Raw genomic sequence first — 17708 nt, forward strand, 5'->3', positions numbered from 1 at the left:
ATCACGTGAATCTAAAATTTGATCCTGTGAGAATAATTGATAACCAGCTGAGAAAAAATCCTGAGGGTAAAATAGAAAGTCATCCTGCCCTGACCACTCTTACTATCTTTCCCGTTCAGAGACAGGTAAGGTGTTAGGAGTGGAAGGGACTTTCAGTGCCACTGAGACCATCTCCCTTCCTTTACGGATGAGGCTGCTGCTTCAGAAAGGGGATGATTTGTACCCCCAGTGGCGAGCGATTGATGGGGCAGAGTGAAGCCTTGTCCTCCTGAGGCCATGTTCTAGCCAGTACAGCATTCATTTCTCATTTTGAACCCAGGACTGACTGACTGCCTAGCGTAGGTGGCGAACCATCGTCTTTCCATGTGGGTGTGTATTAGCTCCCTATCTAGGCTGGAAGCTGGCTAAATGCAGTAGCCAAGACCTCTGCTTGTAACTCCCCACAACTCTGCATATGTAGAGTAGATGGTTTATACACTGAGTGAGCTCATTAAATGTCTGTTAAATTGAATAGACTGATTCTCTTTTGAAGAATTTATGATTTAGCACAAAAGGAAGGACTAAGAAGCTATTGAAGATGTTGACAATATTTGGTTGGGAAAAAGAGTTGGAAAGGGTCTAATAAGTTAATGATTTTCTGGAGGATCGTGTTAACAGTTAATTTATCGTTCATTCAGCTGAGGCCTGTCAAAGGAATAAGACTGTCAGAACATGTGATGCTGAGAAAAGTTCGGTTTTAGGGTGAGTAGGGGCAGTTTTGATTTTGAGTGGATAGGGATGTTCTCGGGGTCTCTTGCTGTCGGGATGGGAGGTCTTGGGGGAGAGGAAATGTGTAACGGGAGTAGTGCCAGACAGACAGCATTTCCAGAGAAGGTGTCAAACACATAAACATTTCTTCTTTTATTCCTTTTACAAGGCATATGTTCAGGTACTTTTTCTTTTTATTGGGTTGCCCTGTGTTGGGGAATGTCAGACAATTGCAGTTGGAGTTGAAATTGTGCAAGAATCTTCTTCCTTGATACCTGAGTGCTCTGGAGAGAGTGGGAGCCATCTGGATGTCAGAAGAGTAAGCTCTTAATGAGCTCTTTTGTGTTTTGCTCCAGAGAGTTTTGAATTGATTATTAAATTCACTTTAACCTCAAAGCCTCCCTTTGCTTTGATATAGTGCAAAGGGAGGCGATTCTGGGGGCTCCGTGATGGGCATATGTGCCCACAGCTGTTCCTCCGTGTTCTGACTGCTCCCCCTGGCTCCCCACGTCCACAGTCCTGCAGGTGTCTGCTGTGGGGAACTTCTGACCCATCCTTTTGGTCCGTGGTGCTTAATCTGTGCTGTTTCCAGGTGGCTGGGCCCTCCTTGGAGGCAGACATCAGCTGCAGAGATCAGAGTGGGCTGGCTTTTGAAGAGGTTTTTCAGATTCTGCTTGGCAAACCTGCTGAGAAATATGGTCCTGCTTTCATGTTCCCCTTCCATCTGTCTCTTGAGAGAGCAGAGCAGCGGTCTTCATGTGACTGGGGGGCTGCTGGTGTTGGCTGCAAATTCATTTCAAATTAATTTCTACATTTTTGTCACAGACATCTAACAGCCATCGTATTTCCTTGATCTCAACGTTGTTCTCGCAGGGCAGCCAGTGAGCAAGAAGGAGGACAGTTCTGTACACTCAGGACGCAACAACAAAGGCAGAGTTCTCGTTCATCGTGGAGGTTTTAACAAATGCTGCTCCTAGTTTTTTCCTTTGGTTAATATCGGACCCTAGGTAATGGCGCAAATGTTATAGAAATATGTTACTTGGTCAGCTATGCTTCTGGTGATGCCTCCTTAGCACCCATAATACACCCGCTGACTGCCTGCTGGGGCTTCAGCTACATCATTTTCTGTTCTTACAACAGTCCTGCAAGGTGGTTGTTATCCTTGTTTTATAGATGAAGACATAAGCTGAAGCTAAAATTTCAACCAGATCCCGTATCAGGTACGTGTATGGGAGATGCCTTTGGTCTACGGAGTCTAAAGTCTGTTCTCTTTTTGTGCTGGACCAGGGGCCGTAAGTGAGCCAGAGTTAGTCACCCCCTGACTTTGTTTTATTAGGATATGGCCACACCCATTGGTTTACATACCGTCTGTGGTTGCTTTCCAGAGTTAGTCACCCCCTGACTTTGTTTTATTAGGATATGGCCACACCCATTGGTTTACATACCGTCTGTGGTTGCTTTCCTGTTGCAGTGGCAGAGTTGGGTAGTTGCCACAGGGACCATTGCAGCCCACAAAGCAGAAAATATTTAACATCTGGACTTTTAAGAAAAAGTTTGTCAACCGCTGCTGACAGTGACCACATGTTAGGAACCAGGACAGGTTTTCTGGTTGCACAACGCGAGTATAAAAACCCAGAGTCTCATCTGTCTGTCTCACTTTTTTTTTTTTTTTCCTTTTCCTTTGTTTCTGTCTTCTGAATATTTTTGTTAAGATTTTGTGGGGGTGTTCTGGCCTTTACCTCTGAGTGTAAATGCCAGTCTAGTGATGGTTAGATTTATTTATTTGGAGATTTCCTGTAGGAAGTCTTGCAGTAGATTGATTGTTTGAGATTCTTAACAGTTCTGTGAAGCATACATTTTTCAGCAGGTCTGTCTTTCTTGAGGGGGAAGATCAGGTAATGTAATAGTGCTGTGAATTAGCAAGTTCTGCTGCTGTTATTTTGAAAGGGGAACTTCCTTGTGTTTTTGCCTGATGTCAGTGTACTATTGCATGGACAAATCCTAGCCAAGGGGGGTTTGAAGGAATATTGATACCAGTTTTATGCCCCTCAGGTTTATTGGAAGTTTGCCTAGGAGAAAGTAAGTTGTTAAGGTAGCCGTTTTCAAACGTCAGTGCACATAAGAAACACTCTGAGATGCTTGTTAGAAAATGTGAATTCCCAAACTCTCAGCCTTGGAGATTCTGAACGAGTAAGTCTGCTGTAGGCACCTCTGATGCTTACGAGAAAAAGATGTTTTTTTGTGGGGAGTGGAGTCTTCTGTAATACAGTGGTCTTAGGCAGTCCAAATAAGGAGGGTATTGATAACTGTTTTTTTAATGGTTCAGTTTACCTTGGAATGTGATATTGTAACTATAAACTTTACATGTTTAAGTAAAACATAATAGGAAAATTATGCTGCTGTAAATGCATTTTAACTACTACTTTCTTCCATTACCACAGATAACAATAGCATTTTATGTTTTATGTGGTGCTTTATAGAGTTCCTCATTACACACATCTCATTTGATTTTTATGTCACCCCTTGAGGTAGATGTGGTGAGTAGTATATTTTTCACTTATCAAGTGAGTAAGCTGAGAGTTGGAAAACCTTGATTTTTGTTTCCCCTAATGTGGCACAGCTAATAAGCAGTGTAGGATTCCTGCCCACCACTTCTAATTTCTAGTCCAGTGTTATGTGCAGTGTGCCTTATTGTCCTTATCATGCCTGCTTTGACTGTCAGAGGAACATATCAGTCTGATTTCCTCCTGATAGAGGCAGGAGGAGCTGTCTGATGCAGGAAAAACGGATGTGGGGCATGAGGAGGGCCATGTCCCAGGTCTCGGCTGAGCCCTTGGGATGTGCCCCGCCAAGTGTGGGTCCTTGGCTTCGAGCAGGAAAGAATTCAAGTGTGAGCCACGGTTGAGTAAAGGTAGATTTATTTAGAGAGATACATACTGCATAGTCTGTTATAAAAGGCAAGAGAAAGACCATGAGGTGTGGAGGTTGGGTGCTCAGGTTAAAGTAGAAGTAGGTACACGCTCCATAGACAGAGTATGGGCTGTCTCCAGGAGGAGGGAGCAAGAGAGGCGGCCGCGAGGTGGTGTTGCTTTTTTTTAATGGGCTCGGTAGCTTCATCTGCTAAAAAGTGAGAGGACCATTTCAGTTACCCTGGGGAAGAGGCTGGGATTCTTAGGAATTGGGCCACCGCCCACTCTTTGACCTTTTATGGTTACCTTGGAACTGTCATGGCGCCTGTGGGCATGTTATTTAACATGCTCATATATTACAGTGAGCGTATAATGAAGCTCAAGTTCTACTGGAAATCAAGCCTTCCTCCATCTTAATCCTCAAGGTCTACTGGGAGTGGAATCTTCCACCATTTTGGTGTTAATTGCCGCATCATTCCTTGAATGGCTGTGCCCTGCCCCCTTCCCTCCTGTCTCATGTCCATAGTGAAACACTTCGGTAATTTCCCATAGGTGACTCAGTGTGGAGGTGGTCACAGTAGTAGTCACATTGGCAAATCAGTTACATTTCTAGCGTGGAAGAAGAAATGTCTCTCCTCTCTTTGACAGAAACTTTATAAGACTGGTCGGGAGATGCAGGAGAGGATCATGGACCTGCTGGTGGTGGTGGAGAATGAGGATGTCACTGTTGAGCTGATTCAAGTGAATGAGGATTTGAATAACGCCATCCTTGGGTGTGAGAGGTGAGCAGTGGTGCGTCCTGTCCGACCCTCCCCCGGTGCTGGTGCCACCACCAGGCACTGAGCAGTGTCCTAAGAATGCCTACAGGTGGACGTCAGAAAGGGCAAGAACAAGTTCTGGACATGGCCGCCTTCCTCCCAAGGCAGGGAATCCTGGCCCTGGCCTCCTGGGAGCCTGTGGTACGGCTTGCAGGAGTGAGCATGGGCCCGAGTGGTGCAAGGTGCATTCGTGGGCGGTGTAAGCAGTGCTCACCTGTGACAGGGCGGCCTGGGTCTCACTCACCTACTACCGTCTGCGCTGAGCACAGCATAGGCTCTCAGCAGAGTGGGTATAAACAAAGCATCTTAGTGAAAGTGAGGTTCCTCCTAAGTTTGAGGTAGAGGACAACATGGAAATGGTAAAGAGAAGAGGGGAGGGTGTTTACATGGAGAAAATAGTGTATACGAAACCGGAGTAACCAGTGAGGAAAACCTATATATAAACATAGAGTGTTTTAAAAAAAAAATTCTGCTCAGAAAAGTATGAAGGCAAAAATAAATACAGTTATCTGTCGGTATCTGCAGGGAATTGGTTGCAGGACCCCCCAAGGATACCAAAATCCATGGCTGCTCTAGTCCCATAGGTAAAAGGGCATAGTATTTGCATATAACTCTGCACATCCCCCCATATACTTTAAATCATCTCTAGAGTATTATAATACCTAATAAACATAAATGCTATGTAAATAGTTGCCTTTTTAGAACTTTTCTGGATGTTTTTTTTCCTTTTTCGAATATTTTCAACTCAAGGTTGGTTGAATCCTCAGATGCAGAACCCACAGATACAGAATTTGTAGATACGGAGGGTTGACTACTTAAAATTGTGTTTCTAACATTTTAGTTTTTTTCTGAACTTTTTTATAGTTATGGTCATGTAAAGAACATATACTTTTGTTTCTCCACTGCATAACAAGCATTTGTATATCCTGTATGTTTAAATGCTTTGCTAAACCAATATTGTAGCTGCATAATGGCCCATGTTTCTCTCTCAGTTCCCTTATTAGGCATTTAAGTTGTTTCTAATTCATTTATTCATTTATCAGAGTAATAGTCTTATAATCTATTATGATCTATGATCGGGAAAACACCTTCAATCATACATATAAACGTACACACTTGGAAAGTGAAATACACAGTGACTCAAATGTAAGGGAGGTCTGTTTGGTGAGGATAATCACAGCCAGACCTAATCCAGGTCGGGAGGAGGAAGGGAAGGCGTCTATGGGGACATGCCAGCTAAGCCGAAACTGCAGGATGAGGAGGAGTTGGCTCAACAAGGAGCAGAGCAAGAGGACATAGAGTTTGTGAAGCTACAGGGATGTTTAGCAGACTGGAAGAGAGAGCCGGCACCCAGCACCCAGCCCCACGCAGCAGCGTCAAGCTTTGACTGACAGGTGGCCTTCTCCTCAGTCTTAATGTAAATTGCTTTATAATAACATAGCTGTAGGCCCGTCTCCTGGTCTCTTCCCAAACCTATCCCTAGGGCTTCCTGGCTTAGGTATTCTGGAACCTCTGAGATCCCCCAACTTTTTCTAGATCCTTGTTTTGAATAGGAGTGGTAGTACAATGTCCTATCATTGTGGGTAGGACAGTTTTCCCTTGTGTGACCCCTACTCACTAAATATCAGAGGTGTTCCTCCTAGTTAAGGTAGCATTTCCAGATACCCATAGGGGAACCATTTTTGTTTAGAAATACTGGGAATTAGTGTCCATGTTTACCACCAGCTGATGCATAATGGGACCAGTGTAATGCAGGGAAAGAGGTGAACAGACCCAGATTCAAATCTTGCTGATGATTTTGGACAAATTGCTTAACTCTTTTAAGACCTAGGTTTTCCTTCTGTTTATTAAAGAAGGTAATACTACCCATTTGGAGGGGGTGTGTTTATTTCATTTGTTTGCTTTTGAGAATTAAATATATATAAAAGCACCTATCTGAGTGCTGGCGCATCGTGACACTCGTTAATTTCTTGTCCTTCTCCCCATGAATGTCCCACTGAGCCTTTTAATTTATTGTTGAGACTTTTCTCCCCATTGATTGTGAATGAACCACAAGAATTGACTAAGTAAACCAATAGCTATGAAATAAATTATTTCCTTCACTGTCTCACTATCAGGGGTAGCAGCTGTCTGTGTAAAGAGATGATGGGGCACCAAGGGATGTGAACCCAGTGACCATGTTCTCTTAGCTCTGAGCAAGCTCTCACAAACCTTATCCTTCATTCTCTTTGGTATAGATCTCTGTAAGGGGAAAAAATACCTAAAGAAAACCACGAAGTTTTCAGTAGAGTGCTGACTTCTGGTTTTCATTATGAAGAATTCTATTACAAACCACAAGACCACTTTCTAAAAGCTTCCTCCCAGGGAGGGATGTGTGTTTATTTGGCCTAGATACCAGGAGATTGGATTACCTCTGTGAACAGCTTTTTCTGATTCAGCCTAGACCAAGTGTGCCAAAAGCAACTGTCATAAATTGGGAGACAGAAACATATCCTAAGATTCGGAGAAAAATTCTCACTTCTAGATACTAGTCTGATGTATTAGTTTCCCACGGTTGCTGTAACAAATTACTACAAATTTTGTGGCCTTAAATAACAGACGTGTACCTCTCACAGTTCTGTAAGACTCCTAAATGGGTCTCACTGGGCCGTCATCGAGGTGCTGGCAGGGTTGTGCTCCTTTCTGGAGGCTGTAGAGGAGAATTGTTTCCTTAATTTGTGTGGCTTATGCCACTTTCCCAGGGTCCCTGCCCCCTTTCCTCCATCTTCAAAGCCGGCGTTGTCTGGTCGGGTCCTTCTCACCTCATATCCTTCTTGCTTCCTCTTCTGTCTCTCTCTTCCACATTTAAGGACCTTTGTGATTTCACTGGGCTCATCTTTATAGTCCAGGATAATCTCCCTATTAAAGTCCAGTCACTAGCAACCTTCACTGCATATGCCTTCTGACCCAACCCACTGTTCCACTGACTGGAATGTGGGTCTCTATGGGGGGGGGGTGGGCATCATTCTGCTTATCACAGTTGGCCCTCTGTTCCCCAGAGATGCACATCCATCCCACATGCCTATTTCACCATCCCCCCAAAGTCTCCGCTTGTCATATCCAGGAAATACCTGTGCAAGTGAGGAAACAGAAGTGTGTTACTCAAGGTGTGATTGTGAAGGTTGTTTATACCTTACATGTAACTAGCATGCAAGAAGCCAATGTTAGGAGTAGATGGAAGAAGTTAACGCATGTATTAGAAAGGGAAAAATCCTTAAACCTGAGTCCATGTTCTAATTCATTGTAAGCTTTTAGACTTCAAAGTGCCCAGGTTCATGGAGTCCGTGTGTCATAATAGTAATACTCTGTGTTCCTAAAGCAGCTGTTAGTTTGCAAAGCATTTCCACATTCAACCACCTGTATTATCTATCTGTATCTTGCCCCTGAGAATAACTTTCTGAGGAAATGGTTCAAATGTTGCCATTCTTTTTGAGCAGATGGAGAACTGAGAATCACATGAGTGGTCTTACAGCTACTCAGTAGTAATGCTGACACTTGAACCTTGGATTTCCACCTTCACTTCACTATTCTTTCAAACCTAACCTCTTATTTATTTATTTAAGTGCTCCTCCTCTTACCCACAGTGTATGAGCAATGTAAAAATTAAAACAAAGTTGTAGAAGGTCATTATTTTTAGGTGTCAAATGTCTCATAAAAATGCAGGTTAAACAGTGAAAATATGTTAAGTGTATTTGAATTTTATGGGAAATGATAATCTTTGATAGTTTTGGCAAAATGGGAAACAACTTAAATATTTGAGAATAAGGAGAATAGTTAAATATGTGATGCTTTCATAAGGTAAAATATGCAGCCACCAGAAGTTGTATTTCTGAGTAACTAGAAAAAATGCTCGCAACATAATAGGATTAGGTTACAGAATTATGTTAAGTATAATTTCAACTAAGTTTAAAATACATTAATCTACAGGAAAAAATACTGGAAGGAAATATGTCATATCATACATCACATGGTTAATGAGGACCATATCTAGGTGATAGATTTATTAATTTTAATATTTGTCTATTCTCTCAGTGTTTTCTCTAAAGGTGTTATTACCTTTGTAAACTGGGGAAAAGTTATTAAAGTACTTTATTGAGAATTGATTGGGGATGAGGCTGATTATTCCTAAATATTTGCGTATTAGTAATTTGTTAAATATTACAGCATTTTCATATCTGTTTTCTTCTATAAATACTTGCATTTTTTTCAATTCAAACAGGTTTACTCGAAACCAACAAAGGATTTTGGAGCAAAATAAGAACCAGAGGGAAGATGCCAATGTAAGTGAATAGAAATGTTATAAAATAAACGATTGAAAATTCTGTCAATTGTATGGTAAGGAGCAAGGCTTATCTAAAACAAGTCTTAAGAAAGAGGAGACATGCATTTATGATTTGGAGCAATTTTGGTAGTGTAGAATAGTTGCCTTAATAACTTGATGGTATTGAGTTAGTGATGAGAGGTCGTAATAAGATTCTCTAATTAAGCAGGAACCCGTGTCAGTGCTGAGATGTGATTAGTACTAGTGTTGCCCGTTGAGTGGAGAATTTTCCCTCACGATACCTCCAAGTAGGATCTTCTTTTCTCCAAAAGGAAGTTTCTGGGGAGAAAGGTGGTATGATAAACTGCCTGACACTTTTTTTCTAATTTTTTTTTTCTGTTTGCTTTGTTTTCAGACTACCAGTGAACCTTCTGCCCCGTCCTCTGATCTCCTTGACCTAAGTCCTATCCCTCGGATGCATAGGGCCTCTCTGGGAGAACTCAACACCCTGAATGCTCAGCTTTCAGACTTAAGTAAATAAGCACATGGGCCTTTTCAGACCAGCAGAAGATCTTGATGTCAAACAGTTCTCCTTGGTTTCTTGATTAAATGCAACCTGAGAAGGACTGAAGTCAGTCTGACTATCAGAGAACTGTATCAGGAGATGTAATTACTTCTTGGCAGGTGGTTGGGTCATGCCTAGTACAGCAGTGGGATGTGTCTGAGGGAGGAGGTCCTTGAAACTCATCGCGCTGGCTTAGAATCTCAGAGTTCACCTGGCCTGCTTATGGAGCTTGTTCAACTCCATGGCCAAGAGGTAGACCTACTGTGAACCCACACTGTTATCTTTGGGTTTCTCTGGCATACTACAGCTTCAGGTAAGGGAATATTTGATGCACACAGAGAGAATCAGGAACATGAGGTGGTGAAATGTAGAGGGCAAAACGCAGGTTTTTGAGTCAGAGATGTCCAAGTTGAAATCCCAGTTCAGCCACCTCTCAGCCACCCAGCCCCGAAGTGAGAGCGGTGGTTGCTTTAATGGGTTTCTGCGAAGGTGAATGAATGGTGCTGTACTACGTGGTCTTAGGTTACCTCCCTTATCTATCTTACTTGTTACCTCCTGCAACTCTTCCTAGAGCGTTTTGGTAAATTACAGAATAAGGATGATGAAAAATGCGGAAATCCAGATTTTTTGCCAAGTTAAAATCAATTTGTTCTCCTTTTATGTTAGCAGGTTTTTCCGAATCAAAATATTCAGTATCACTCAGTTTATGGTTTTCTGATGACTTCCCCCATTTCTAAAATGTTGACTGCTTGCTTAGACCAGTGGGAGTCCGTTACGTTGAAGAGTTTTCTTGAATTATCAGGCATTTTTCGGTGGAGGGGGGATAATTACCTAATTGATAGTGTCTTATAGGAAGGATGCCTTATGGGAAGTTAAGAGTTTGTGAGCTAAGAGTAGAGTTCTGTATGTAGCATAGCTTTTTACTTTTGGACTTGGCAGAACAAGACATAAAATCCTTTCCATTCTGAATCAGCTTAGGATTTTAGAAAACCCAATACAATAGCATTTGCTACCTTTGCAACTTCCTCTTTTTGTGGCAGGGCATTTCTCCCTTTCCATTTGCCATAAATGATGTTTTTTTTAATTTCTGTTTGAGAAAATCTCATGATTTTGTAGTACAGAACTGCCTCTATCTCTTTAATTTGGTGCTGGTGGGTTTTTTTACCTGTAGAAAATCCAGCAGAACAGCTGACTGACAGCATGTTTTAAAGCCAAACAACAAGTACATTTTGTGTTCTAGATTTCAGCTCTCCAAGTCCTGTTGTAACAAACAACTTGAAACCCAGTCTTCACGCACAGGTGGATTTACTAGCCTTGGAAAATACAGAAACACCCCTGTAAGTATGTCAGTGATATTCCAGAACTGATACCTTCTCTGATTCCTCATATTTAAGAAAACATGATGTAATAGAAAAGGTAGAGACTTGGGACTCATACCTAACTGACTTGAAATTTCAGTGCTACTTCCTGTTAGCTGTGTGACCTTGGATGAGAAACTTAACCACCGTGAGCCTTCAGTTTTCTTCTGAAAATACACTCTTAAGATTCTTACAAAGCTTCTGTGAAATGCTGTATGTACCTCCTAGTATAGCACTTGATGCAGAGTAAGCCTTCAATAAATTTTCTGTTTCTCTTATTTTTTAGTAGTAATAGGGGGTAAGGAAAATAAATGACAAAATGGGGGGAACAGAAATGGCCATACAGATGGCAGGCACTTTGCTGAGTTGTTTTTGTTTATTTCATTTAGTCTTTGCAAAAGTTCTTAGATCTGCGCTGTTATTATTATTCCCATTTTACAGGATGAAAGACTGAGACTCAGGGAATAGAACTTGCCCAGCTTCATATATTTATTAAGTAGCAGGTCTGATAAACTTACAGTTCAGAAAAGAATACAAATGACCTAAAAATGTATTTTTGCTCAGTGATGTAAGCCTTACTTAAAGTTACAGAAATATAATTTAAACTTCAATAAGACTCATAGATTGGCAAAAGTCTGCATGTTTGTTAACATGCTTTGTTGATGGTGGAGAAACAGATACCATCACAAAATTAATGCAGTTCTTACGAGGTACAGGTGGCAACATCTGTTAAAATTATCAGTGCATTTACCTTTGAACTTGCAATGTCATTTCGAGGAATTTATACTCACATATGCAAAATAAAGTCTTTATAAGATCATTCTTGGCAACATTTGGGCAATAGCTAATACTGGAAACAACTCAAACTTCCTTCAGCTGGGGAGTAGAATCACCAATATATTTATCATTAAGTGAAGTAGTGTGTGTATATTATCTTGCATTTGTTTAAGAAAGTGGAAATAATATAGGCTAATATTTTCCTCTCTTTATGTCTCATAGAGAAACGTAAGAAAGATGCAGAAGAAGCTAAAAAAAAAAAAAAGCATGGTTACGTAAGGACAGAAGAGGCAGGATAGAGTAGTTAAATAGCGAAAAAACAGAAGTTGGATTTACCTTCCATCAAAGCCTATTATATTTTTTTCCTTTTAAATGTATGTATTTTTGGTAATAGGCATTACATTTCCATAATTCAGATATCAGAGAAATATAAAAAGATGTACAAGGACAATGCTTGATCTCATCCCCACCCCCATCCTGCCCTCCCATGTGTTACACCTGCTCCCACCCAGGTAACCCCTTTGTTAGTTTCTTATTTATCCTTCCAAAGTGTCTTTAGGTGAATATACGTATGAAAATTTCTCCTTTATTAAATAAAGCACAGCATACTGTACACACTGTTCTGAACCTTGGTTTTGTTTTTCACTCAACAGCGTATCTTGGCTGTGTTTTTACATCAGTGGATTTAGATATTTTTTAGCTATTTTCCTGTATTAAAAAGGAGGGGGTGGGGCACAGGGAGGGAAAGAGAAAGGAGAGTCAAACTGGGAAGGAAAAAAGCAAAAAAAAAAAAGTGTAAGGGAGGATAAAATGGAAAGATTCACATGCTTGGACGTGATGGTGTGGCAGTGGCTGTCTCATGAACCACCCAGTTGGATCGGTACCTTAGCTTGGCTACCTCTGGTCTTGACTTCTATTATGCAAGTAAATGTTGAGATGTAGGCAGAAGTCCAGTCAAGTTGCTCAGTAAACAGTGTGGTCTCAAGTAGCTGATTCTGTTTTCCTTTATCCTGCAGTTCTTCTTGGGAAAGATTGAACATATGGATGAAATCCCATTACCAAAAAATGTCTGTGTAAAACTCACAGAAAGATCAAATCCTAGCTAATAGCTGCTTACTTCAATTTGTAATCTCATGGAGCTCATTTTTAAAGTGCGTAAAAATCACTTGGATAACTATTAAAAAGTAAAACTCCTGGCTCTCAGAAACCGTGATTCAGGAGCAGGAATCTTTAGTTCTAAAAAGCATCTCCAGGGAATCATAAAGCAGTGATTGGCTGATCACTGGAAACCCTACTATATGCTTGTCTACCCAAGATGCAGATATCAAAATAATTGTACTAGTTCTCAGAATTCACTGGAATAAAAGATAATGTGTCAGAACGTCTATACCTTGTTTTCTAGACTGTGCTTTTTGTATTTTTTTTTTGGATTTTCAAAAAAAACATATACATGAGTGAAACTATAATTAGTCATTTTTTAGTGTCAGAAATTGAAGCACTAAAGTTATGAACTCTAAGGTATGAATCTGGGTTAAATCATATGCCAGAGATCACACATAAGGGCAAAATCAGCCATCAAAATATCTCATGGTCTTGAGACTTTTCCACCCCTCTGTGTTTGCAGTTTAATTTATTTATTGTCTAAGAACAAATGAGTGAAAGAATTATAACAGAAGGGATCCTTGAAAAGCAACAATGATGATGAGAAAAGTCACAGGTCATATTTATAGCCCACTTATGATCAGGCAACAGGCTAAGAAGAACAAGAGATACTTACTCGTTACCTACTAGTGCTTCTCGTAGTCCTCTGAGGTCAGTACCCCCATCATTCTCGTTCTACAAGCGAAGAAACCAAGGCTGAGGAAGATTAACTTGCCAAAGGTTGTCCAACTAGTGAGGAAGAGAATTCAAATTCAAGTGGGTCTGATTTCAGTACCTGATATCTTTTTTTTTTTCTGCACTTTAATTTTGTTTTTTAAATTTCCAAGTGGTAAAATTGACCCTTTTTTGTGTGTGTAACACATATATAGATTCATGAAACTACCACTACAGTCAGAATAGAGTTTATTACTGCAAAAAACTGTCTTAAGCTGATTCTTTATAGTCACACCCTCCCACCCTCAAATCCCAGCAACCACCAATCTGTTTTCTATTATTATAGTTTGTCTTTTTGACAATAGCATCTGAATAGAATCATAGAGTATGTGATACTTTTAGGAAGGGTTATGTAAAGTTATTTGTCTCATGTACTTTGAAGCTCTGTCATTAAGTGCATATGCATTCAGGATTGTTGTCTTGGTGAGCTGACCCTTTTATCATTATGTAATGTCCCTCTTTGTCCCTTGTAATTGTCTTTGCCCTGATGTTCTCTTTGATACTAATAGGGCCGCTCTGGCTTTCTGTTGATTAGTGTTTGCATGGTATATCTTTTTCTATCTTTTTACTTTTAACTTAAATATTTCTAGTGAGTTTCTTGTAGGTATTATATGGTTGGGGCATGCAGTTTTATGTGTTCTCATAATTTCTGTCTGTAATTGGTATGTTTAGGCCATTTACATTTAATGTAATTATATGTTTGAATTTAGATGTATCTACCCATAGTGTAATTTGCTTTTGATTTGTTCCTTTTGGTTTTGTTTGTCTGTTTGTTTCCTCTCGCCTTCATACTGAGGATTATTTGACTGTTTTCAGTATTCCATTTTATCATGATTTTGTATCTTTGTGAAGTTTATATATGGGGAGGGCAGGACTGGTTGCTCTAGGAATTCCAGTTTTTTAGTCTACTTAAAATTAGTATTTTACCACTTGAAGTGAAATGTAGAAACCTTACTGTCATACAGTTTCCCCTTTATTATAGTTATCATACACATTTTATATATATATATGTATACATACAGATAAACACACACACACATACATACACACACATTAAAAATCACTGCTGGACAATGTATAATTATGCAGTTATTTTTCCACATTGTTATAATTATTTTTCCATATTATAGTTTTTTGTTGCAACCCTCAAGTATATTTTAAAGAACTCAGGAAGAGTGGTTATATTTACTCAATATTCACCATTTCTATTTTTCTTCTTTTATTTTCTTCTGGTACAGTTTCTCTTTCTAAAAAATTTCCTTTAGCCATTATTTTAAAGCAGGTCTGTCAGCAGTGAAAGTCTCTTAGTTTTATTTTATGTGAGTATGTCATCTCATTTTTGTTACTAAAGGATAAGGGTATTCTCATTGGCTTAGGATTCTGGGTTGATGGTTCTCTTCTCTTTATTTTATTTTGTTTTGTTTTATTTTAATTTTTTATTGAAGTGTAGTTGATTTCCAGTGTTAGTTTCAGCTGTACAGCAGAGCGATTCAGTTACACACACACACACATATATATAATGATGGTTCTTTTCTTTCAGCAGTTTTTAAACATGGCTGCAGTCTGTTCTGGCCTAAACGGCTCCTAATGAGAAACCTACATTCATTCAAATTCTTGTTGCCCTTTTGATTCCGTGGTGTTCCTTCTGTCTGTGCTCTCAAGAACTCTTACTTTTTTCTGATTTTGAGCAGTTTGATCATGATGTGTCTCTGCATGGCTGTTGTTTGGTTTTGCTGAGTGTGTCGGTTTACTATGACTACCAGAAAAAAAAATGACCACAAACTGGGTGGTTTAAGACCACAGGAACGTATCTCTTTGGAGTTCTGGAGGCTGGAAGTCTGAAAGCCAGCAAGCCCCGTCTCCCTCCAGGGCTCTTAGGGGAGAAGCCATTCTCTGTGCCTTTCAGATTCCGGTGCGTGTGGCATTCCTTTGCTTCTTTGGCTTATGGCCACATTACTCTCCTTTCTGCCTCCACCTTCACATTGCCTTCTCCTCTGTGTGTCTCAGGTCTCCCCCTGCTTTTCTGTTTTAAGGTCACTTGTCATTGGATTCAGTGCCCACCCCAATGATACCGGCTGGTATCGTCATCCCAAGGTCCTTAATTATCTGCAAAGACTCTTTTTCCAAGTAACACCCATAGGTTCCAGGAATTAGGACAAAGACATAACTCTTTGGGAGCCACCACTCAACCTACTACACTGAACTTCTTGAATCTGTGGGTTTGTCTTTCACATTTGTGAACTTTCCAGCCTTTCTTTCTTCCAGTCCTTTTCAGCACATTCTCCACTGTCCTTCCAGGACCCTTGATGACACACATTAGACCTGTTGTCATTGGCTCTTAGACCCGTGGGTTTCTGTTCATTACTTTTCTCACTCTGTTTCCTCTTGTCATCCCCATTTTATAGTTTAGCTTATTCTGTAAATTTTTTTTTAAATTTCAGTTACTATATTTTTCAATTCTAGAATCACCATTTGGTTGTTTATAACCTTGTTTCTTTGCTGAGACCTTCTTTGTTTCTGTGTTTTTCAGGAGTGTTCACAGTTGCTTGTTGAAGCATTTGTACAGTAGCTACTTTAAAACCTCCGTGGGACGGTTTCATCATCTCTGTCCGCTAGATGTCAGCCTCTGCTGGTTGTCTTTTCTCTTGCAAGTTGAAATTTTCACAGTTCTTCATATGCATAGTAATTTGGGGTTGTATCTTGGACATTTTTAATGTTATGATACAATCGCTCTTATTTAAATTCTGTCAGGAATGTTGATATTTTGCTTTTAGTAGGCAAGCAACCTCTTGAGGTTTATGCTGCAGTTGCAACCTGCCTTCTGGGTGCTTTGGTTCCAATGGCAGTTAAGTTTTCAGAGTCCCTGCAGTGCTATTCAGATCTGTCCCATGTGTGTGCCACCCAGTAGTCAGTCTAAGGTCTGGACAGCAGGCTGTGTGTGTAATTCTCAACATCTTTGGCATCAGCCATGGATGCACAGATCAGGGTGTGAATCCAGGATTTCATAAACAACTTGGAGGTTGTTTTCCTGAATTCCTCCCTCGTCATGATTTCTCTGATTCTTGGCTTTCCTGGGACTCCCTTTATTTTGCTTCTTCAGTAAGAAAGCTGAAGATTTACTATGCCGTGCATTTCTCTGACTATGTTTTGGGGACCAGACGGCAGCACAGAAAGGATCGAAGAAACACCAGAGGTTTGCCCCATCCTCTTGGCATCACAGTTCCACCTGTTAGAGAGGAGGGTTCCCCTCACTCAAGAGTTTTAAGCCCCTGTGGGTCCCTGTTACCTCTGCTGTCACTGCAGCCACCTTGGGATTGCCTAGGGTTTGGAGTGAGAGAACAAAGAGGAGAAGAGAGCTGAGGGATTTCCTCACTGCCTCTGAGCATCGGGATTTCCCTTTCCTGGTCCTTGAGAAAGAACGAGAGGCTTCTACTGGAGCTCTGCCTGTCCGCACTGCCACTTTCGGGTTTTAGGCTGCATTGCATCCTGGTTAGGGAACACCAGAGGGGCAAAATGTGGTTAAGTTCACCAACAATTCAGTGATACTCAAATTCTAGTCTTCTCTCCCAATCAGTCTGTAACTACTAGTATTTACTTTTCAGTCCTCAGATATTTATTTGTCTCATGCGTCCTGTCTAGGTTTATTGTAGTTGCATTTGGTGGGAGAGACAGGACAAGGTGTGTTTACTCCAACTTTACCCTCAACTGTCCCCACTTCGTAACCTCTACTCTGCATTGCCCCTCATTCTTCAGGAAGTGATGGGGTGGTAGCCACTCTGACACAAAGGCTGAAGGCTCTGCTGACAGACGCAGTGTGCACGCTCCAGGGTCTCAGGGCGACCACTGTCAAGGGACAGTGCTTTGCCTGCGCTCTTGGTGGGACTTGGGCGTCACGACCCGGTGGGCACTAAAACCAATGGCAGTTGTTCTGTGTGTGCAGTCTGAAGGTACATTTTAGATTTTGTTTTTAGACGAGGAAAGTCATCTTCTTGCATTTGTGTCCTCACTGTAGGGTAATCATGCTGTGTTATCACACTATCCTAGGTTTGCCCAAAGGACCAGCCAAAACCTCGCCTCAAGTCATACATATGAGAGTGTAAGTAATGAAGGCCTTCCCTGGCCGAGCACCTAGTGAGCAGATTATCATGGCTAAAAAGGAACTCCTGGTCCTTAATTCTCATGTTCTGCTCAGTGTTTCTTTGTGTATGTAATTTGTTCAGGCAGCCTTTGTTGGGACTTTTCCTTGTATTTTTAATCTTTTAATATGGGCAAGTTGAGCCTCACTTGTATTAGAACGATGGTTAAGGACCCTAATTCCCTTACAGCTATTTATATTTGCTGTCTCCACTTCTTTCCTCC

The 17708-nt window shown here is 40.8% G+C and overlaps 1 protein-coding gene across 4 annotated transcripts in view; it reads left to right on the forward strand.

Annotated features, from left to right (window-relative positions):
• Nucleotides 1-17708, forward strand: part of TOM1L1 (target of myb1 like 1 membrane trafficking protein) — a 50071-nt gene that overhangs the window by 25547 nt on the left and 6816 nt on the right. Inside the window, exons 8-12 of one of the 4 annotated variants that reach the window (XM_031468108.2) lie at nt 4305-4438; nt 8733-8793; nt 9190-9307; nt 10580-10676; nt 15880-17387. In XM_031468108.2, the coding sequence (XP_031323968.2) occupies nt 4305-4438; nt 8733-8793; nt 9190-9307; nt 10580-10676; nt 15880-16063 (594 nt within the window). In that variant the 3' untranslated portion in view covers nt 16064-17387. The other 3 variants (XM_064494949.1, XM_031468107.2, XR_004141859.2) reach the window with 3 other exon arrangements.

Source organism: Camelus dromedarius, chromosome 16, assembly GCF_036321535.1.
Source record: "Camelus dromedarius isolate mCamDro1 chromosome 16, mCamDro1.pat, whole genome shotgun sequence".
In the NCBI taxonomy this organism is placed as follows: domain Eukaryota; kingdom Metazoa; phylum Chordata; class Mammalia; order Artiodactyla; family Camelidae; genus Camelus; species Camelus dromedarius.